At 49.3% G+C, this 21,447-nt stretch overlaps 1 protein-coding gene, 7 non-coding genes and 1 pseudogene across 9 annotated transcripts in view; 8 read left to right on the top strand and 1 right to left on the bottom strand.

Moving 5' to 3' along the window:
- Positions 1–1,018, bottom strand: part of CCM2 (CCM2 scaffold protein) — an 84,630-nt gene extending 83,612 nt beyond the window's left edge. For both annotated transcript variants that reach the window (XM_030549789.1, XM_030549790.1), the window contains exon 1: positions 917–1,018. In XM_030549789.1, coding sequence (XP_030405649.1) covers positions 917–946 — 30 coding nt within the window. In that variant the 5' untranslated portion in view covers positions 947–1,018. The remainder of the gene's footprint in view (positions 1–916) is intronic.
- A 4,500-nt stretch (positions 1,019–5,518) lies between these two features.
- On the top strand, positions 5,519–20,660 carry LOC115645321 (annotated as a pseudogene).
- Positions 6,066–6,200, top strand: LOC115647325. Its single transcript, XR_003999281.1, has one exon. It is a non-coding gene; the product is annotated as a small nucleolar RNA SNORA9 (small nucleolar RNA).
- LOC115647320 lies at positions 7,855–7,988 on the top strand. Its single transcript, XR_003999276.1, has one exon. It is a non-coding gene; the product is annotated as a small nucleolar RNA SNORA9 (small nucleolar RNA).
- Positions 10,264–10,398, top strand: LOC115647324. The gene has a single exon (XR_003999280.1). It is a non-coding gene; the product is annotated as a small nucleolar RNA SNORA9 (small nucleolar RNA).
- LOC115647319 lies at positions 12,053–12,186 on the top strand. Its single transcript, XR_003999275.1, has one exon. It is a non-coding gene; the product is annotated as a small nucleolar RNA SNORA9 (small nucleolar RNA).
- LOC115647323 lies at positions 14,462–14,596 on the top strand. Its single transcript, XR_003999279.1, has one exon. It is a non-coding gene; the product is annotated as a small nucleolar RNA SNORA9 (small nucleolar RNA).
- On the top strand, positions 16,253–16,387 carry LOC115647322. Its single transcript, XR_003999278.1, has one exon. It is a non-coding gene; the product is annotated as a small nucleolar RNA SNORA9 (small nucleolar RNA).
- On the top strand, positions 17,667–17,804 carry LOC115647318. The gene has a single exon (XR_003999274.1). It is a non-coding gene; the product is annotated as a small nucleolar RNA SNORA9 (small nucleolar RNA).
- Positions 20,661–21,447: the final 787 nt, after the last annotated feature.

Below are 21,447 nucleotides of genomic sequence, written 5' to 3'. Positions count from 1 at the left end.
ACACAGCATTTCAGCCACATATAAGGTATTGTAATCTAAACAGGTAAGGGTCCCATGCATTCTCCTAGTCCATCACAGGCTGCTTCCTTCGCTGGCCTGTAACAGCTCTTAGCTGTGATTTTGCTATGTATCCACTTGCTGTGTTATGCTAGATCTGTCCAAGTCCCATTCACCTGGGAGACAGACTCCCACAAGCAAGGCTCATTTAAAGGAAGATTTTTAGCTCTTTCCATTTTGCAAGAACAGATTTGGGGGGCATTAGGTCACTCATCCCCACCCATGGGTCATTCATGGTGCCCCAGCTGGAGCGCAGCAGTGGAGCAAGACTGGCCAGGGACAGATCAGGTTTGAGAGCAGCCTGGGGCATACGAGGGCAGCAAGAAATAGGCTTCATGCTGTTGAAAAACAGAGGGTCTGCCTGGAGACAGTAAGTCTCATGGGAGGGGGGAGAAGGACAGAAAGGAAGTGCACCCTACAGAGGCCCCAGTCCCTGCTGCCTCAGGGGCAGCGATGGGGAGGGGAAGAGTTTACCAACGCCGTACTGGGGAGGAGGAACAGACTCAAGCTGGCCAGAGAGGAGATACAGCAGCCTCGGGATAATGCTGGGCAGCGTCCGGGGAGGGTTAGCAGACCGGCAATACGGAGGGAAGCGCCAGGGTTCAGCAGCCCCGGCGTGGGGAAGGGCTGGGGAGGAAGGAATACAGCAGCCAGGCGGCAGAGGGTGGCCGCGTCGGAGCCCCCGGGGGGGGGGGGGGAGACCACAGCTTAGGGGGAGGGCAGCAGTGTCAGCGCCCCCCAGCATGGAGGGGGCGGCGGGGCCAGGGCGAGTCCAGCACCCCGGGGGTGGGATCAGCGTCAGCGCAGCTTGGGGGTCCCGTCCCCAGGGTGCAGGGACCCGGCCCGGCCCCGCTCTCACCTTCTTGCCCTTCTTGCCCTCCTCCTCCATGTCTCAGGCGGGGGGGGGCGGCGGCTGCCCCGGGCTCCTGCTGCCTCCTGCGGCCCCGGCCCCCCGGGGGCATCCCCGCGGCCGAGCGCCCCCTCACCGGGCCCCCATGGCCGGCGCGCGCCCCGCCAGCCGCGCGCGCTCCCGCCGCGGACTCAGCAGCAGCAGCCGCGGCAACAACTTTTCAATCCTGCCGCCATCTTGGGCGTCGGCTTCCCGGCGTGCTCAGCGCGGGGCCGGCGCTCCCCACCCCCCGCGCCCGGAGGGCTGACGTCAGTCCTCCAAGAAAGGAAAAGGGACGGCGCATGTGCGGAGCGTCGAGGGGGGGGGTGGAGGTAGAGGGAGAGGGAGTGGATAGAGTTGCGCATGCGCTAGTTCCTCACTCCCACACCGTGCAGTGGAGGCTCTTGTGACTGTCACCCCACCCCCACACGTGGGCCCCTGCCCCGCCCCGTCCATGCCCAGCATTGCCCTTCACACACCCCCTGCTACCCAGCTGGGGGCTGGGCCCTTCTCCCCTGACTCCCACCCAGCCACCCCCTGGCTGCTGCACCAGTGCCAGCCATGGACCCCCTGAGTGCAGCCCCCCAGCCTGGCCAGGCAGAATCCAGGGAGCTGGGAAAAGCCACAGGGGTGAGGGAAGCAGGCTCAACTCCGGGCTGGTGCGGTGACCTGTGGGTCACTGGCCTAGCCCAGAGCAACGCCACACCCAGAGTCTGAACCAGGCCCTTGGATCAGCACAGCAGCTTTATACCTGCCATGGAAAACTAGTGTTAGGCCTGAATAAAGATATAGCAGACAAAACCAGGTATGCCAACCTGACCAAAGTCAGGCTAACAGGGGTTTGTGGGTAATCCCTGAGTGGAAAACACTGAGAAGCAGCAGCATGTCTCACAAGCGCTGGGAAAAAGTGAGATAAAAGAGAAGCTGCATTCCTGGCATAGTACAAAATGTGCTGTGTTCGGGCAGCTCCTTCGAAGAACTGATAAGAGCCCTAGTTTCCCAGCCTCCTTGTTTTCACTCCCTGGTTTTGTTCTTTGTTTGTTTTTAACTCCCCTACATTTCTAACTTTAGGCATGCATGTATACTAAAGGTGTCTAGTTTCTAGTTGTTAGAAAAAGGGGGTGGGTTGCTCCAGTGAATAATTTATGATGCGATGGAACTGTCTATATAGGCTTATACTAAGATGTAAAGAGGGGGCTGGTTCTCTCTGGAGACGAGCTGCTCTCTATTGATGCGTGCACTTGTCAATAAAGAGCTTTTGATCGAACCTTGCTGGTGTTGCCTGTCTCTCTTGCGGTCAGACAACGAACTTTGCCGTCGGGGTTAGAGTCCCTAACACTAGCACATCAGTTACCCTCTTCCACCCCTGCCCCAAGGATCCCAGCTCCCTACAGACAGCTACTCTACTGGCTGCTTGCCTGAGTTGCCCTGCTCCAGCTGTCATACCCCCACACAAGCCCCAGGGTCTCCTACAGGGGCCTTCCCTGCAACCAACTTAGCCACTTGCTGGCATTTAGAATCACCTGCTCTCTCGCCAAGCTCACTCTTAGATGAGAGGCAGTTTGTCCCTCACAGGTGAGGCTATGCCCAGCTCCCCTTACAGGGCCAGCCGCCCTGTGACCCCGGGTAAGTAGTTTGCAACAGTACTGCCCTTTGCCTTCAGTAAATGTGATGGGTTGCATGGCCCAGCAACTGTCCAAGCCAAAGCCACATAGGAACTGTTGCCAATTCACACACTTTGATCACGAGTCTTGTGATATTTGGTGGCATGTGATTATTGGAGAATTTCAGATTTTCTTTTTAAAAGTCGAGCAGATAAAAGCTTGCCACTATGAACCCTGAAAGCTCAAAAAAACAGACACCTCATTTAAAAAAAACATGATTTTTAAGCCAATCTCATGATTTGTAAACCGATTTCATGATTTTTGTTCACTTACTTTTGGCAATACTGTATAAGGCACAAAAAACAACTTTGTAGCTGCTTGCTAGCTTAGGTGTTTTGTAGATCTCTTGTAACCTGCATATTGAAATGTTGGATGAAGTTGATAAAGATAAGAGTGTAATAAAGCCTATCAGTTTTCAGGTTTGAGCTTTTAGTTTGGTTACAGAACATTTATTTAATAGAAGACCACTAGGTGACACTTTGAATGATACAACCAAAGTTTATTAAAAAGAAAAATGATTAATTAAGCAAGCATGCAATCACCACTTACACAGTACTATGATCATACACTCAAAGATGAAATGGTGTATCAATGGGTGATCAGTCCACTGACAACAGAATGATGTACAGCTGTATAATCCAGGAACCTAACAATAGCCTTTGCATGTTCATTGGAGCTCTCCTGCAGTTTAGCAAAACTACTCCTTTTATATTCTAATACTAATTAATATTAAACTGCCCTTTTCCATCATTATTTTTCTGCCACCTTCTTATTGGCTCTTTACATTACACATTATTTAAATTAACCTTTACACCAGTGTCCTTCCCATACTAGCAATAGAGATATATTAAAAAACATACACAGTCCTCAATAATACTGATTAAAAACCTTGCTTAACCCAGTTATAACCAAAACAAAATGGTAACATATCCCTGGGTCATGGCTTTGATAACTCTGACTTTCCCATAACACTCTGTCTCCAATTTAGCTTGAACTTTTCTTATGCTAGCAACTCCAATTTCACATACCCCTCTAGGCTTAGGCCAATTTAGGCCCCAAACCATACTTCTACTTCTTTCTTAACCCAAACCACCCTATAGACTTTGGCCATGAACCTGTAAAAAGTTGCACAGATCAGGTGCCTAACTTTACCACTCTGTGTGTTTGCACATTAAGACAACTAGGATTATAACTAGGGAGAGTTAACTGGCTCTCTGCAATGTGTGGAGTGTGTGCTCATGTGTGGCTTATTATACTGACTGGCCTTTTCTATAGAGAGGAGTTGCCCTCATTCCAGCCATGAGGTGCCTGCTACCAGTGGAGCTGAACCAATGCAGATGTCCTAAGGTAAACAAGAAAAACTGTCATTTGCCCAGTGCAGTGTGAAATCAGGATAACTTGCTCTAGCAGCAATCACAAGTTTACCAGTCTACCGACTACCCTGTATGCAGCATGTGTGTACATGCCAGGTCCACATGGCATATGTATGAGCGTGCAGTCTGAATTTGCATATGACAGGTGTGCAAGTTGCAGAGTATGTTGATGCTTTTGTACCCGCATTGTGTGTGTTTTATGCAGTGTGGTAGCCATGTTGGTCCCAAGATATTAGAGAGCTAAGGTGAGTGAGGTAACATCTTTCATCGGACCAACTTCTGTTGGTAAGAGAGAGAAGCTTTTGAGCTTCCACAGAGCTCTTCTTCGGGTCATTGTGTGTGTTTGGCACACGCACGGTACCATAGGTGACCACGTAGGTGGAATAAATATGCACAATAGGTGATTAGACGGCACATGTGTACATGCAGTCACGCGTGGTGCTTGTGGGCCAATTTTGTGTAGGGTGACCAGACGTCCCGTTTGGGCTGGGACACAGTAGTAGCTGGAGGGGAGAGCGGGGGAGAGTGAGACCGTCCCTTTTTTTAATCCCTGTCCCGACTTTTTTGGCAAAACTGGGCATTTGTCCCATTTCCTCTTGCCAACTTGATCAGTTGCAAGAAGTGTCCAAACAGCAGACTGCGGGGGAACGTGTTGGGGGCCAGCGATGCCAGCTGAGGGGGGAGAGAAGGACTGTGGCGCGGGGGCAGGCAGAGTTTAGGCGAGCAGCGACACCAGCCCCAGCCTTTGGGAAAGAGGGTAACCCGCCCCTCTCCCGAGCCCTGCCTCCTCCCCGCCGCTAGGTGACACCATCGCCCCGCAAGGGAAGTGGGGGGCGGAGTTGGGGGAGGGACGCGCTGATACGCGAGGCACGCGCCGGGCGCTTAGTGCGCAGGCGCAGAAGACATGGCAGGGCGAGGTTGCGAGTAGTGGCTGCAGGGGCGCCGGTGAGTCTCTAATCCGCCTCCATCCGGGGCCTGGGCTGCCCTGGGAGCCCTGTGCGGGTAGCAGGCGGGGAGCCGCCCGCTGTGTTGGGGGCGGGAGTCGGGGGCTGTGCCCGGGGTTCAGCCCCACGTGGAGTGAGAGAAGAGTCGGTGCCTTCCCACGGCCATCGGCCATGAGGGGACTACAAGTCCCAGGAGCCAGCGTTCCCTGCTGAGCCCAGCCGCCACTGCCGTTGGGGGAGCGATGCATGTCGGGAGCTGTAGTCTCAGAGAGGCGGCTGCACGTGTGCTGCAGCTGGAGAGGGCCCGCCTGGCGTGGCAGTGCGCCCCTCTCCGCGGGGTCTGACCCTCCCTTCCCGATGGGCACGCGCCGGGCTGTGCAGCACGGGCCTTGCCGCGCCAGGGGCTCCGGGCACGGGGCTGGTGACGGACCCACGGGGGGATCTAGGGCAGCGGGTAGCTGGGATCGGTGCCTTGCCGTGAGCAGCGTGGCCAGTGTGCTGTATGGGCCGCACGCCCTGTTTGCTGCTGTATGTCTAAGGGATAGGCTGACTCAAGGGCATCTCCCAGCCTGGGGGGGATCCTGGTCAGAGCATCCGGCTTCATCTCTCAGGGTGCAGATCCCAGCAGAGTGGGTTCCACTCCCTACTCTCCAGGCAGATCAGCTGCTCTCTGTGCGGGTTACTGTGTGCCTCCTTCAGACAGTGCCACAGAACTAACCCTCTCTTTGGAACAGGCTGGGGCTGCTCTGATTCCACCCTTGCCTGCTCCATAGTGTTGCTCGCTTTAGGGTGGCTGCCTGCCTTAGGAGTGAGTGATGCACGTGTGGCTTGAAAAACACTTGAGACGACAAGGGCATAAATATCTCAGAAGCATCCTATGACTGACCTGCCTGGTTAAGTAGATTCTCCATCGTCTTCCGCTAACTAATATGACTCTTTGTTTTTATTTTATTTTTTTTCCTCTTGTCATTTTCCTGCCTGTAGAAAAGATCTCCGGTCTGTGGTTGGAGGAGCTGGGCCTGCGGAGTGCACGATGCTGCGGAGCTAGAAAGGTAAAGATTTCTGTGTGTTTGAATTGCATCAAAGAAATATAACCTCCCAATATGAGTCTTCCCCAGTTCCTTTGCCTTCCCCAGGTGAGCAAGCCTTCCAGCATGGCTGGGTCTGTGGTGACCCTGGACATTCCTGTAGCGCTTGCGAGAGCAGCCCTGAGATGGTTAGAGGCCTCACTCGACCCCTTTTCAGAGTGAGGTTGTTAAAATTTCAGACAGGCTGAATCGCATCAAGGCAGAACCACCCAAAGCCTACAACAGGGGTAGCTAATTATTTTTTGTCAAGGTCCAAATTTCTTGGTCAAGGTCTAGACTCCAGAGGAGAGCAATAAACAACCAAACAATCCCACCAACAACGACACACCAACACCAGTAAAGACAAAGATTTTGGGGTCTGTTCAAGAGTGGCCAGCGGTCGAGATTTGGCCTGTTGTCCACCTGTTGACTACCTCTGCCTGAAACATGCATGATAGGCCCTTAGCTTGGCTTTCCGCTTTCTTCCCCAGCCATTAAGAATCTGTGAGCATAAGTAGTATGAAAAGCCATGATGCGTGAACATAGCAAAATCTGTTCTAAGCTCTCCTTTGGTCTCACATTCCCCTTTCATTCTGGATTATTGTGTTAGGAGTCACAGGATGGACCTTGCGCTGGTTGTTTTTTTGTTCCACGTTCACATTTAATACATTTCCATTTCTAAAGCTGCATTTCCGGTGTTACCATATCTTGTCTTCCTGCCTGCAGCTTGTGACTTCCCTGTCTCTGCGCTGGTCACATGGAAGTGTTCATGCTATGGAAAGTGGAATTAGTAGGTAAGCTAAAAACCAGACCAGTTCTGGGCTGAAATGTGTGTTCCTCTCCGCATCCCAGCCCTGCTCCAGAGAAATCAGAGTGTCCCAAAGCAACACCCGCTTTAAAAGAACCTAAACAAAACCTTGGAGCTTGATGAGCAGCGATGGAGCCATCTGGGGGAGCTATACTCCCCTGAACAAAACAGAGCCTTGCATGTTGATACCTGCCAGAAAACGGCAAGGGCATGCAAGGAGTGGGCCTAAAATCCAGCCGTTGTATTTGGTGCTGGTATTTGTGTTCAGCACGTTCTCTTTGGCCAGGCTGCCCAAGTCTGATCTCTGCATCTTACGAGTTAAGCATAGCTGGGTTGGACTGTGGCTGGGTAGGAGATGTCCAAAAGAAATCCCAGAATGGTATCGGCTCGGTCAGAACTCCTGAGTTGGTTTTGAGCAGTGCCCCAGAATGATTCTTTGCTGCATGTAAAATGAGGAGCTGAGGCTTTGACCACTTGGCATGTCCTCAAGGGGTGGGATCATGTTCTAAGCATCCGGCTTCAGCTGTCAGGGTGCAGGTCCCAGCAGAGTAGGTTCCACTTCCTACTCTCCAGGCAGATGAGCTGCTCTCTGTGCGGGTTACTGTGTGCCTCCTTCAGACAGTGCCACAGAACTAACCCTCTCTTGGGAACAGGCTGGGGCTGCTCTGATTCCACCCTTGCCTGCTCCATAGTGTCGCTCTCTTTAGGGTGCTGCCTGCCTTAGGAGTGAGTGATGCACGTGTGGCTTGTAAAACACTTTGAGACGACAAGGGCATAAATATCTCAGAAGCATCCTATGACTGACCTGCCTGGTTAAGTAGATTCTCCATCGTCTTCCCCTAACTAATCTGACTCTTTTGTTTTTATTTTTTTTTCATTTGTCATTTTCCTGCCTGTAGAAAGGATCTCTAGTCTGCAGTTGGAGGGGCTGGGCCTGAGGAGTGCGTGATGCTGCGGAGCTAGAAAGGTAAAGATTTCTGTGTGTTTGAACTGCACCAAAGAAATTTAACCTCCCATATGAGTCTTCCCCAATTCCTTTGCCTTCCCCAGGTGAGCAAGCCTTCCAGCATGGCTGGGTCTGTGGTGACCCTGGACATTCCTGTAGCGCTTGCGAGAGCAGCCCTGAGATGGTTTGTGGCCTCACTCTGCTCCTTTTCAGAGTGAGGTTGTAAAATTTCAGACAGGCTGAATCAGGAGGCCAAATCGCATCAAGGCAGAACCACACAGAGCCTAAAACATGCATGACAAGCCCTTAACCTGGCCTCCCAGTGACTGCCACACCTGGTGATCCGTGAGCATAAGAAGTGTGAAAAGCAGTGAGGCATGAACAATGTTTATTACATAAAGATGGTCATTCTTAGGTCAGAGAAGGGAGTTTACTTACAGGTAGAGAACCAGTGTTGAGGAGGCCAATTGAGTCAGATCCACGATACCGCATCCACCCTGACTGAATTGGCCTTGTCAGCACTGGTTCTCTGCTTGTAAGGTAACTCCCTTTTCTTCATGTGCAGGTATATTTATGCCTGGGTCTGTAATTGTCACTCCATGCATCTGAAGAAGTAGGTTTGTTTACCCACAAAACCTCGTGCCCAAATAAATCTGTTAGTCTTTAAGGTGCCACCGGACTCCTTCTTTTTTTATTGATACTGACTAACACGGCTACCCCTCTGATACTTTTCTGAACCCTGTAATAGTCTTATCCTTCACTACATCTTCTGGCCAAGAGTTCCACCGGTTGACTGTGCATTGTGTGAAGAAATATTTCCTTTTGTGTGTTTTAAACCTGCTGCCTATTCATTTCATTCGGTGGCTGCTAGTTCTTGTGTTATCAGAAGGCATAAATAACACTTCCTTATTAACTTTCTCCACACCAGTCATGATTTTATAGATCTCTATCATATCCCCCTTTTTTCCAAGATGAAAAGTCCCAGTCTTATTAATCTTTCCTCATTTGGCAGCCATTCCATACCCCTAATCATTTTTGTTGCCCTTTTCTGAGTCCAATATTTCTTTTTTGAGATGAGGCGACCACGTCTGCGCACAGTATTCAGGATCTAGGCCTGCCATTGATTTATATAGAAGCAATATGATATTTTTTGTCCTGTCCTTTTCTTAATGATTCCCATCATTCCATAGCAAAACCTGTTCTACGCCCTCCTTTAGTCTTCTGCCCCCCCTTTCATTCTGGATCATTGTGTTAGGATCTGTAGGACAGATCTTGCACTTGTAATTTTTTGCTCCACAATAACAAATCATACATTTCTAAAGTTGCTTTTCCAGTGTTACCATATCTTGTCTTCCTGCCTGCAACTTGTGGCTTCCCTGTCTCTGTGCTGGTCACATGGAAGGGCTCATGCTATGGAAAGTGGAACTGGTAGGTAAGCTAAAAACCAGACTAATTCTGGGCTGAAATGTCTGATCTTCTTGCCTAACCCCCACTCCCAGACCTGCCTTGGAGAAACCAGAGTGTCCCAAAGCCAACACCCGCTTTAAAAGAACCTAAACAAACCCTTGGAGCTTGATGAGCAGAGATGGAGCCATCCGGGGGAACTATACTCCCCTGAACAAAACAGAGCCTTGCATGTTGATACCTGTCAGAAAACAGGGCAAGGCCATGCAAGGAGTGGACCTAAAATCTAGCCGTTGTGTTTGGTGCTGGTATTTGTGTTCAGCACGTTCTCTTTGGCCAGGCTGCCCAAGTCTGATCTCCGCATCTTACGAGTTAAGCATAGCTGGGTTGGACTGTGGCTGGGTAGGAGATGTCCAAAAGAAGCCCCAGAATGGTATCGGCTCAGTCAGAACTCCTGAGTTGGTTTTGAGCAGTGCCCCAGAATGATGCTTTGCTGCATGTAAAATGGGGAGCTGAGGCTTTGACCACTTGGCATGTCCTCAAGGGGTGGGATCATGTTTTAAGCATCCAGCTTCAGCTGTCAGGGTGCAGATCCCAGCAGAGTGGGTTCCACTCCCTACTCTCCAGGCAGATGAGCTGCTCTCTGTGCAGGTTACTGTGTGCCTCCTTCAGACAGTGCCACAGAACTAACCCTCTCTTGGGAACAGGCCGGGGCTGCTCTGATTCCACCCTTGCCTGCTCCATAGTGTTGCTCGCTTTAGGGTGGCTGCCTGCCTTAGGAGTGAGTGATGCACGTGTGGCTTGAAAAACACTTGAGACGACAAGGGCATAAATATCTCAGAAGCATCCTATGACTGACCTGCCTGGTTAAGTAGATTCTCCATCGTCTTCCGCTAACTAATATGACTCTTTGTTTTTATTTTATTTTTTTTCCTCTTGTCATTTTCCTGCCTGTAGAAAAGATCTCCGGTCTGTGGTTGGAGGAGCTGGGCCTGCGGAGTGCACGATGCTGCGGAGCTAGAAAGGTAAAGATTTCTGTGTGTTTGAATTGCATCAAAGAAATATAACCTCCCAATATGAGTCTTCCCCGGTTCCTTTGCCTTCCCCAGGTGAGCAAGCCTTCCAGCATGGCTGGGTCTGTGGTGACCCTGGACATTCCTGTAGCGCTTGCGAGAGCAGCCCTGAGATGGTTAGAGGCCTCACTCGACCCCTTTTCAGAGTGAGGTTGTTAAAATTTCAGACAGGCTGAATCGCATCAAGGCAGAACCACCCAAAGCCTACAACAGGGGTAGCTAATTATTTTTTGTCAAGGTCCAAATTTCTTGGTCAAGGTCTAGACTCCAGAGGAGAGCAATAAACAACCAAACAATCCCACCAACAACGACACACCAACACCAGTAAAGACAAAGATTTTGGGGTCTGTTCAAGAGTGGCCAGCGGTCGAGATTTGGCCTGTTGTCCACCTGTTGACTACCTCTGCCTGAAACATGCATGATAGGCCCTTAGCTTGGCTTTCCGCTTTCTTCCCCAGCCATTAAGAATCTGTGAGCATAAGTAGTATGAAAAGCCATGATGCGTGAACATAGCAAAATCTGTTCTAAGCTCTCCTTTGGTCTCACATTCCCCTTTCATTCTGGATTATTGTGTTAGGAGTCACAGGATGGACCTTGCGCTGGTTGTTTTTTTGTTCCACGTTCACATTTAATACATTTCCATTTCTAAAGCTGCATTTCCGGTGTTACCATATCTTGTCTTCCTGCCTGCAGCTTGTGACTTCCCTGTCTCTGCGCTGGTCATATGGAAGTGTTCATGCTATGGAAAGTGGAATTAGTAGGTAAGCTAAAAACCAGACCAGTTCTGGGCTGAAATGTGTGTTCCTCTCCGCATCCCAGCCCTGCTCCAGAGAAATCAGAGTGTCCCAAAGCAACACCCGCTTTAAAAGAACCTAAACAAAACCTTGGAGCTTGATGAGCAGCGATGGAGCCATCTGGGGGAGCTATACTCCCCTGAACAAAACAGAGCCTTGCATGTTGATACCTGCCAGAAAACGGCAAGGGCATGCAAGGAGTGGGCCTAAAATCCAGCCGTTGTATTTGGTGCTGGTATTTGTGTTCAGCACGTTCTCTTTGGCCAGGCTGCCCAAGTCTGATCTCTGCATCTTACGAGTTAAGCATAGCTGGGTTGGACTGTGGCTGGGTAGGAGATGTCCAAAAGAAATCCCAGAATGGTATCGGCTCGGTCAGAACTCCTGAGTTGGTTTTGAGCAGTGCCCCAGAATGATGCTTTGCTGCATGTAAAATGAGGAGCTGAGGCTTTGACCACTTGGCATGTCCTCAAGGGGTGGGATCATGTTCTAAGCATCCGGCTTCAGCTGTCAGGGTGCAGGTCCCAGCAGAGTAGGTTCCACTTCCTACTCTCCAGGCAGATGAGCTGCTCTCTGTGCGGGTTACTGTGTGCCTCCTTCAGACAGTGCCACAGAACTAACCCTCTCTTGGGAACAGGCTGGGGCTGCTCTGATTCCACCCTTGCCTGCTCCATAGTGTCGCTCTCTTTAGGGTGCTGCCTGCCTTAGGAGTGAGTGATGCACGTGTGGCTTGTAAAACACTTTGAGACGACAAGGGCATAAATATCTCAGAAGCATCCTATGACTGACCTGCCTGGTTAAGTAGATTCTCCATCGTCTTCCCCTAACTAATCTGACTCTTTTGTTTTTATTTTTTTTTCATTTGTCATTTTCCTGCCTGTAGAAAGGATCTCTAGTCTGCAGTTGGAGGGGCTGGGCCTGAGGAGTGCGTGATGCTGCGGAGCTAGAAAGGTAAAGATTTCTGTGTGTTTGAACTGCACCAAAGAAATTTAACCTCCCATATGAGTCTTCCCCAATTCCTTTGCCTTCCCCAGGTGAGCAAGCCTTCCAGCATGGCTGGGTCTGTGGTGACCCTGGACATTCCTGTAGCGCTTGCGAGAGCAGCCCTGAGATGGTTTGTGGCCTCACTCTGCTCCTTTTCAGAGTGAGGTTGTAAAATTTCAGACAGGCTGAATCAGGAGGCCAAATCGCATCAAGGCAGAACCACACAGAGCCTAAAACATGCATGACAAGCCCTTAACCTGGCCTCCCAGTGACTGCCCCACCTGGTGATCCGTGAGCATAAGAAGTGTGAAAAGCAGTGAGGCATGAACAATGTTTATTACATAAAGATGGTCATTCTTAGGTCAGAGAAGGGAGTTTACTTACAGGTAGAGAACCAGTGTTGAGGAGGCCAATTGAGTCAGATCCACGATACCGCATCCACCCTGACTGAATTGGCCTTGTCAGCACTGGTTCTCTGCTTGTAAGGTAACTCCCTTTTCTTCATGTGCAGGTATATTTATGCCTGGGTCTGTAATTGTCACTCCATGCATCTGAAGAAGTAGGTTTGTTTACCCACAAAACCTTGTGCCCAAATAAATCTGTTAGTCTTTAAGGTGCCACCGGACTCCTTCTTTTTTTATTGATACTGACTAACACGGCTACCCCTCTGATACTTTTCTGAACCCTGTAATAGTCTTATCCTTCACTACATCTTCTGGCCAAGAGTTCCACCGGTTGACTGTGCATTGTGTGAAGAAATATTTCCTTTTGTGTGTTTTAAACCTGCTGCCTATTCATTTCATTCGGTGGCTGCTAGTTCTTGTGTTATCAGAAGGCATAAATAACACTTCCTTATTAACTTTCTCCACACCAGTCATGATTTTATAGATCTCTATCATATCCCCCTTTTTTCCAAGATGAAAAGTCCCAGTCTTATTAATCTTTCCTCATTTGGCAGCCATTCCATACCCCTAATCATTTTTGTTGCCCTTTTCTGAGTCCAATATTTCTTTTTTGAGATGAGGCGACCACGTCTGCGCACAGTATTCAGGATCTAGGCCTGCCATTGATTTATATAGAAGCAATATGATATTTTTTGTCCTGTCCTTTTCTTAATGATTCCCATCATTCCATAGCAAAACCTGTTCTACGCCCTCCTTTAGTCTTCTGCCCCCCCTTTCATTCTGGATCATTGTGTTAGGATCTGTAGGACAGATCTTGCACTTGTAATTTTTTGCTCCACAATAACAAATCATACATTTCTAAAGTTGCTTTTCCAGTGTTACCATATCTTGTCTTCCTGCCTGCAACTTGTGGCTTCCCTGTCTCTGTGCTGGTCACATGGAAGGGCTCATGCTATGGAAAGTGGAACTGGTAGGTAAGCTAAAAACCAGACTAATTCTGGGCTGAAATGTCTGATCTTCTTGCCTAACCCCCACTCCCAGACCTGCCTTGGAGAAACCAGAGTGTCCCAAAGCCAACACCCGCTTTAAAAGAACCTAAACAAACCCTTGGAGCTTGATGAGCAGAGATGGAGCCATCCGGGGGAACTATACTCCCCTGAACAAAACAGAGCCTTGCATGTTGATACCTGTCAGAAAACAGGGCAAGGCCATGCAAGGAGTGGACCTAAAATCTAGCCGTTGTGTTTGGTGCTGGTATTTGTGTTCAGCACGTTTTCTTTGGCCAGGCTGCCCAAGTCTGATCTCCGCATCTTACGAGTTAAGCATAGCTGGGTTGGACTGTGGCTGGGTAGGAGATGTCCAAAAGAAGCCCCAGAATGGTATCGGCTCAGTCAGAACTCCTGAGTTGGTTTTGAGCAGTGCCCCAGAATGATGCTTTGCTGCATGTAAAATGGGGAGCTGAGGCTTTGACCACTTGGCATGTCCTCAAGGGGTGGGATCATGTTTTAAGCATCCAGCTTCAGCTGTCAGGGTGCAGATCCCAGCAGAGTGGGTTCCACTCCCTACTCTCCAGGCAGATGAGCTGCTCTCTGTGCAGGTTACTGTGTGCCTCCTTCAGACAGTGCCACAGAACTAACCCTCTCTTGGGAACAGGCCGGGGCTGCTCTGATTCCACCCTTGCCTGCTCCATAGTGTTGCTCGCTTTAGGGTGGCTGCCTGCCTTAGGAGTGAGTGATGCACGTGTGGCTTGAAAAACACTTGAGACGACAAGGGCATAAATATCTCAGAAGCATCCTATGACTGACCTGCCTGGTTAAGTAGATTCTCCATCGTCTTCCGCTAACTAATATGACTCTTTGTTTTTATTTTATTTTTTTTCCTCTTGTCATTTTCCTGCCTGTAGAAAAGATCTCCGGTCTGTGGTTGGAGGAGCTGGGCCTGCGGAGTGCACGATGCTGCGGAGCTAGAAAGGTAAAGATTTCTGTGTGTTTGAATTGCATCAAAGAAATATAACCTCCCAATATGAGTCTTCCCCGGTTCCTTTGCCTTCCCCAGGTGAGCAAGCCTTCCAGCATGGCTGGGTCTGTGGTGACCCTGGACATTCCTGTAGCGCTTGCGAGAGCAGCCCTGAGATGGTTAGAGGCCTCACTCGACCCCTTTTCAGAGTGAGGTTGTTAAAATTTCAGACAGGCTGAATCGCATCAAGGCAGAACCACCCAAAGCCTACAACAGGGGTAGCTAATTATTTTTTGTCAAGGTCCAAATTTCTTGGTCAAGGTCTAGACTCCAGAGGAGAGCAATAAACAACCAAACAATCCCACCAACAACGACACACCAACACCAGTAAAGACAAAGATTTTGGGGTCTGTTCAAGAGTGGCCAGCGGTCGAGATTTGGCCTGTTGTCCACCTGTTGACTACCTCTGCCTGAAACATGCATGATAGGCCCTTAGCTTGGCTTTCCGCTTTCTTCCCCAGCCATTAAGAATCTGTGAGCATAAGTAGTATGAAAAGCCATGATGCGTGAACATAGCAAAATCTGTTCTAAGCTCTCCTTTGGTCTCACATTCCCCTTTCATTCTGGATTATTGTGTTAGGAGTCACAGGATGGACCTTGCGCTGGTTGTTTTTTTGTTCCACGTTCACATTTAATACATTTCCATTTCTAAAGCTGCATTTCCGGTGTTACCATATCTTGTCTTCCTGCCTGCAGCTTGTGACTTCCCTGTCTCTGCGCTGGTCACATGGAAGTGTTCATGCTATGGAAAGTGGAATTAGTAGGTAAGCTAAAAACCAGACCAGTTCTGGGCTGAAATGTGTGTTCCTCTCCGCATCCCAGCCCTGCTCCAGAGAAATCAGAGTGTCCCAAAGCAACACCCGCTTTAAAAGAACCTAAACAAAACCTTGGAGCCTGATGAGCAGCGATGGAGCCATCTGGGGGAGCTATACTCCCCTGAACAAAACAGAGCCTTGCATGTTGATACCTGCCAGAAAACGGCAAGGGCATGCAAGGAGTGGGCCTAAAATCCAGCCGTTGTATTTGGTGCTGGTATTTGTGTTCAGCACGTTCTCTTTGGCCAGGCTGCCCAAGTCTGATCTCCGCATCTTACGAGTTAAGCATAGCTGGGTTGGACTGTGGCTGGGTAGGAGATGTCCAAAAGAAATCCCAGAATGGTATCGGCTCGGTCAGAACTCCTGAGTTGGTTTTGAGCAGTGCCCCAGAATGATGCTTTGCTGCATGTAAAATGGGGAGCTGAGGCTTTGACCACTTGGCATGTCCTCAAGGGGTGGGATCATGTTCTAAGCATCCAGCTTCAGCTGTCAGGGTGCAGATCCCAGCAGAGTAGGTTCCACTCCTACTCTCCAGGCAGATGAGCTGCTCTCTGTGCAGGTTACTGTGTGCCTCCTTCAGACAGTGCCACAGAACTAACCCTCTCTTGGGAACAGGCTGGGGCTGCTCTGATTCCACCCTTGCCTGCTCCATAGTGTTGCTCGCTTTAGGGTGGCTGCCTGCCTTAGGAGTGAGTGATGCACGTGTGGCTTGAAAAACACTTGAGACGACAAGGGCATAAATATCTCAGAAGCATCCTATGACTGACCTGCCTGGTTAAGTAGATTCTCCATCGTCTTCCGCTAACTAATATGACTCTTTGTTTTTATTTATTTTTTTCATCTTGTCATTTTCCTGCCTGTAGAAAAGATCTCCGGTCTGTGGTTGGAGGAGCTGGGCCTGCGGAGTGCACGATGCTGCGGAGCTAGAAAGGTAAAGATTTCTGTGTGTTTGAATTGCATCAAAGAAATATAACCTCCCAATATGAGTCTTCCCCAGTTCCTTTGCCTTCCCCAGGTGAGCAAGCCTTCCAGCATGGCTGGGTCTGTGGTGACCCTGGACATTCCTGTAGCGCTTGCGAGAGCAGCCCTGAGATGGTTAGAGGCCTCACTCGACCCCTTTTCAGAGTGAGGTTGTTAAAATTTCAGACAGGCTGAATCGCATCAAGGCAGAACCACCCAAAGCCTACAACAGGGGTAGCTAATTATTTTTTGTCAAGGTCTAGGCTCCAGAGGAAAGCAATAAACAACCAAACAATCCCACCAACAACGACACACCACCACCACCAGTAAAGACAAAGATTTTGGAGTCTGTTCAAGAGTGTCCAGCGGTCGAGATTTGACCTGTTGTCCATTGTTAACTACCGCTGCCTGAAACATGCATGACAAGCTCTTAAGCTGGCTTCCCGCTTTCTTCCCCAGCCATTAAGCATCTGTGAGCATAAGTAACGTGAAAAGCCATGATGCATGAACATAGCAAAATCTGTTGTAAGCCCTCCCTTGGTCTCACGTTCCCCTTTCATTCTGGATTATTGTGTTAGGAGTCACAGGATGGATCTTGTGCTGGTTATTTTTGTGTTCCACATTCACATTTAATACATTTCCATTTCTAAAGCTGCATTTCCGGTGTTACCATATCTTTTCTTCCTGCCTGCAGCTTGTGGCTTCCCTGTCTCTGCCTAGTCACATGGAAGTGTTCATGCTATGGAAAGTGGAATTAGTAGGTAAGCTAAAAACCAGACCAGTTCTGGGCTGAAATGTCTGTTCCTCTCCACACCCCAGCCCTGCTCCAGAGAAATCAGAGTGTCCCAAAGCCATTGGCTTGAAAAAAAAACAAACAGAAACCCTTGGAGCTTGATGAGCAGAATGGTATGGGCTCAGTCAGAACTCCCGAGTTGGTTTTGAGCAGTGCCCCAGAATGATGCTTTGCTGCGTGTGAAATGTGGATCTGAGGCTTTGACCGCTTATAATACAGTAACTGGTCCCATTCTGGCACTTGTCTCGGGAGTGTGTGTTGACCCCAGTGTGCTGGCCAGGTTCCACCGTGGGGAATTCTGGGATGGCGCAATGTAACTAAGCCTGTAATGTCAGTGAACTCATTCTTCCCACAGACTGTTGTATTGCTGATGGAAAATAGCTGCTGCGTGTTAGTGCTGCAGGTCATCTCTGTATAAAAATCACACCCGTGAGAGGGTCTTTGGGGTTCAGATGATGCAGCATAAATGCTGTTGATCATTAGAAGTAGGAATCACGAGACTGCAGCCTTAGTTACGCATGCACTGATCTGTGGCAAAGTCCATATGAATAAATATATCAGCTTGTGAGCGTCTGGCTGGCTGATGCCGCTTGCCACAGCATCTGTTTCTATTGTTAAATGGTGCTGTTTTCCTTGAATAAGAGGATCTATTGTGTGCTTGACAGGCCAAGTGCTTTCCCGCAAGCCTTCCAGCATGGCTGGGTCTGCCTTGTGACCCTGCTCATTCCTGTAGAGCTTGCAAGAGCAGACCTGAGATGGTTTGAGGCCTTGCTCTGCTCCCACTTCGGAGTGAGGTTATAGAAATTTCAGACACTCCTAGGCCGCTCACAGGAGCGTGGAGATCCCAAAGCAAAGGGTGGGGTGATATTCTTTAGAGTACTCGTAGAGCTGTGGATTGAGTCTGTCTGATGGAGTAATAACCCTGAGACGATGGCTCCTTGTGAAAGGATCCTCTAAAACACCATTTCTCAAATGTGGCCACCAGTGGATTTTTTTGCAGCCATGACAGCCTCCAAAGAGCCCCAACAATCGCTGAGATGTTAAGTATTAAAGTTGTCTTGTGAATGTCATGAATCATAATGTGCACTGATGCCCTTCTAAATATTACAGTACAGTGCAGGGAGAACTGAACTACGCAGGGGTGGCTTTCTTTCAAGTCACAGAGCATATTGATTGGCTAATAACTATGTTTACATCTCGCACTACTGTAGCTCCGTAAGTGGCTATTGGCCAGCATCCTCGGCAAGATCACTGCGTGGTGTTTGGGTAGGTTAAGATTGTTCGTGGCAGATGGCGAAAGAGTTACAAATGGAAATGGATATCAGAAAGGTTTTCAAACAACCAGTGCCAGAAGATGCCCCTGCATGTGATATAGAAATGGTCCTGGAGGAGCTCCCTGTTGCTAAGAAAAGCAGAACATGGAAGGAAGAAAATCGAAAATTTCAGGAGCAGTGGGAAACACGGTTTCTTGTGTTTCTCAAGCCATCTCATTTCATTTCTGAGCAAGTTGCTGTGTGTGCTGTTTGTAAGAAGGAAATTCGTCAGATTAAAATGTACGCAATGCAGCGTCACTATAAGACGCATGCAGAGGAAGTTGAACAGAATTACCATGGTGAGTTTCAGAGGCGCAAGCTGTTACATGATGCAAAAACCGAGCTCGAAAGACAACAGCGACTGCCCAGAGATTTCCTGAGGAAAGCGGATCAGATCTGGGTAGCTACTATTAAAGCGGCACTGCTTTTGGGGCAAGCAAGGAAATCTCTCCAAGACGGAGAACTCGTGAAGAAAATTGTTCTGGCTGTTCAACCAGAAAATACGCTTTTCAGAGAGCTACCACTGAGCAATGACACGTTGCAGAGGAGCACAAGAGATCTAGCGAACTTTCTACAAAACGAAATAGCCGATAAAGTCGCAGCGAGCCCTTTCTGCAGCCTGTGCTTGGTTGAGAGCCTTGATGTCATGAAGAATCCTCAGATAATCGTGTGCGTTCGCTTTTTTGACTCTTCTCACTGTTTTACTGAAGGCGTTTTATGTCAGGTGACCCTCACTGATAGGCCAACTGGCAAACACGTTTTTCGGTGTGTTCAGGCGAGAATGCCGGGTTAGCTTTGACAATCTGTGCGGCTTGACAGCTGATGGGGCAGTGGCCAGGCAAGGTGCCCAAGCAGAGGTGTTGAATTGCTTCCAAGAAAGCTGCCCTCAGACACTTTTTCTGTTTCGCTGGTTTGTCCACCAAGAAGTACTTGCCAGCAAGGCTTCAATGGAAAGTATGGATGAGGTCGAATCTATAGTGAAAAAGTGCATCCGTGCCGTGAACACCAGCGGTGTCAATAAAGAGAGATTCACGACTTTGTGTGACACGGGCTCTGAGACACGCAAGGTGCTGCTGAATAACAACCTGGTCCACTGGCTTAGTTTTAATGACAATGTACAGTGGCTGTTTTGAGCTCCGGGGGGGGAGCTCATTGATGTTTTGAACACAGTTTCACCGGAACTGTCCCAAAAGCTACAAGATCCAGAAGTACATGGTTGTTTGCTCTTTTTGAAGGAGTTTTTACCGAAGCTTGCGTCCTTGAACCTGGAGCTCCAGATACCTCAGCTAACAATATTTGACCGTGTTGAAGTAGTTCATACATTCTGAATGACCATCGCTGACATCATCCAGCAACTACAAGAGAAATGGGACTTTTCTGTTTTTTCTGAGCTTAGTGGGTTTCTCAGCTGTCAGGATGAGCGCGTGCAGCGCAGGGTCGGCTCAGCTGTAACCAAATACCTGCGTATCCTCTCGGAAGATCTTGAAAATTGTTTCAGCGAGGGACACTTTTTCCGTCAGTACACTTTTGTGACGGACCCATTCAGCAATTCTGGTTCAGGGTTTTGGCTGCAGACAAACTAACGGTCTTGCAAGACAGATTAGCTTCCTTTGCCTCTTTGGATTTAAGGAATCTCCCGTATCTCATGGTGCACATGCGTAATAATGCAAAGCTGAAAACATACTTCAGTCAGCCCGGTGTTACAGTGCAGCAATTCTGGCTCAAAGTGTACCTGTCTGAGGATGCCTACAGGCCTCTAGCTAAAATTGCTCTGCTTTTCTTGTCCCTGTTTTCAACTACTGTGCTGTGTGAGAGGGCATTTGGTGCACTGCACTGTCTGAAGAGCAAGTACCAAAACGGCCTCACTGATGCTAGCCTGGAAGCTTCCCTTCTAGTTTCACAGGAGACCCGAGGTCCTGCTGACTTTCCATTCCAAGAGCTGCTGAACTTCTGCAGGTAGTCTGAGCCACACAATGGCTGTGTTAATGAAATTAAAATTCTGGGGTTTATCACCCTGTATTGGTAAAGGACAGTACAACAAGATTGTTTGTTTGTTACTATTATTATTGCTAGATTGGACTGATCTCTTTTGTCCAGGAAAGAGAACGTTTGCGCACATTTGCAGATTATTTTTTTCATTATTTGGACTTTTAATTATGTCAAACCATTTTTCAATGTAGTTCCAAACTGTTGTACAGACATCCACCTTTCAGCAAACAAGTCAGGAATGTGCCACGCATCTTATTAGTGTTCTGTTATATTGAGCTCCAGTAAAGGATAGAGACAGCTGGGCATTTTTATTACTGAGTTTGAAGAAGGAGGGGGGGAACCCTACATAAATAAATGACAGTGCCCAGGATCTGTGCATGTGCGTACTTGTTTTTCCTATAGTTCGTTAAGTGTTTTAGGAAAAATTGTTAGAGTGGCCACCAGCAGGAGCGAGAGTGGCTGCACTCTCAGGCCAGCAGAGATCAGTTGGGCCCCAGGTTAGCTGGGATCTAGTGGGAAATGGGTTCCCTCCAGTTGCAGTATTTAGGTTTCCCCCTTCCCCTGGGGAAGTTATTCGATGGGCCAGTTGCTGGGAAGCTTGAGCTAGTCCTAAGTCTCTGCACTGCAGTCCGGGAGATCTGCCTTTGATCACCTGTGTCTCGCTTCCTGAGGTGGTGGAGGCAGCACTTCCCCCACATGGGTATAAATTTGGGGCGAGGAGCCAGGAACCTCTGAATTTTAAAACCAGCTGCCTGGCTGGCTGTGGACAGGCCTTTTATTGTGCCTCGGTTTCCCTTTCTGAACCACTGGGGATAACACTGCCTTTCGGGGGGGGGGGGGGGGAGATTACCTGATGTCATCTACAACCCCTGGAAGATAGCTGAGCACCAGCTGTTTCCACTGTAGCAGCCCCTCTGACCTGTTGCCAGAGCACTGAGATGCTGCAGTATCCTGGCCTAAGTTCCCTCTAAGCTGCACGGGAGTCCTCGTTCCCTGCCGCAGCCCCTGGACAGCCTGCACCCAACCCCTCATCCCTGGCTCCACCCCAACCCTCTGCCCCAGCCCTGAGCTCCCTCAGTCCCGGCCCCCCCCAGAGCCTGCACCCCAACCTTCTGCCCCAGCCCTGAGCTCCCTCAGTCCCGGCCCCCCCCCAGAGC

The sequence above is a fragment of the Gopherus evgoodei genome, chromosome 2 (assembly GCF_007399415.2).
Source record: "Gopherus evgoodei ecotype Sinaloan lineage chromosome 2, rGopEvg1_v1.p, whole genome shotgun sequence".
In the NCBI taxonomy this organism is placed as follows: domain Eukaryota; kingdom Metazoa; phylum Chordata; order Testudines; family Testudinidae; genus Gopherus; species Gopherus evgoodei.
This window is presented reverse-complemented; position numbering and strand designations above follow the sequence as displayed.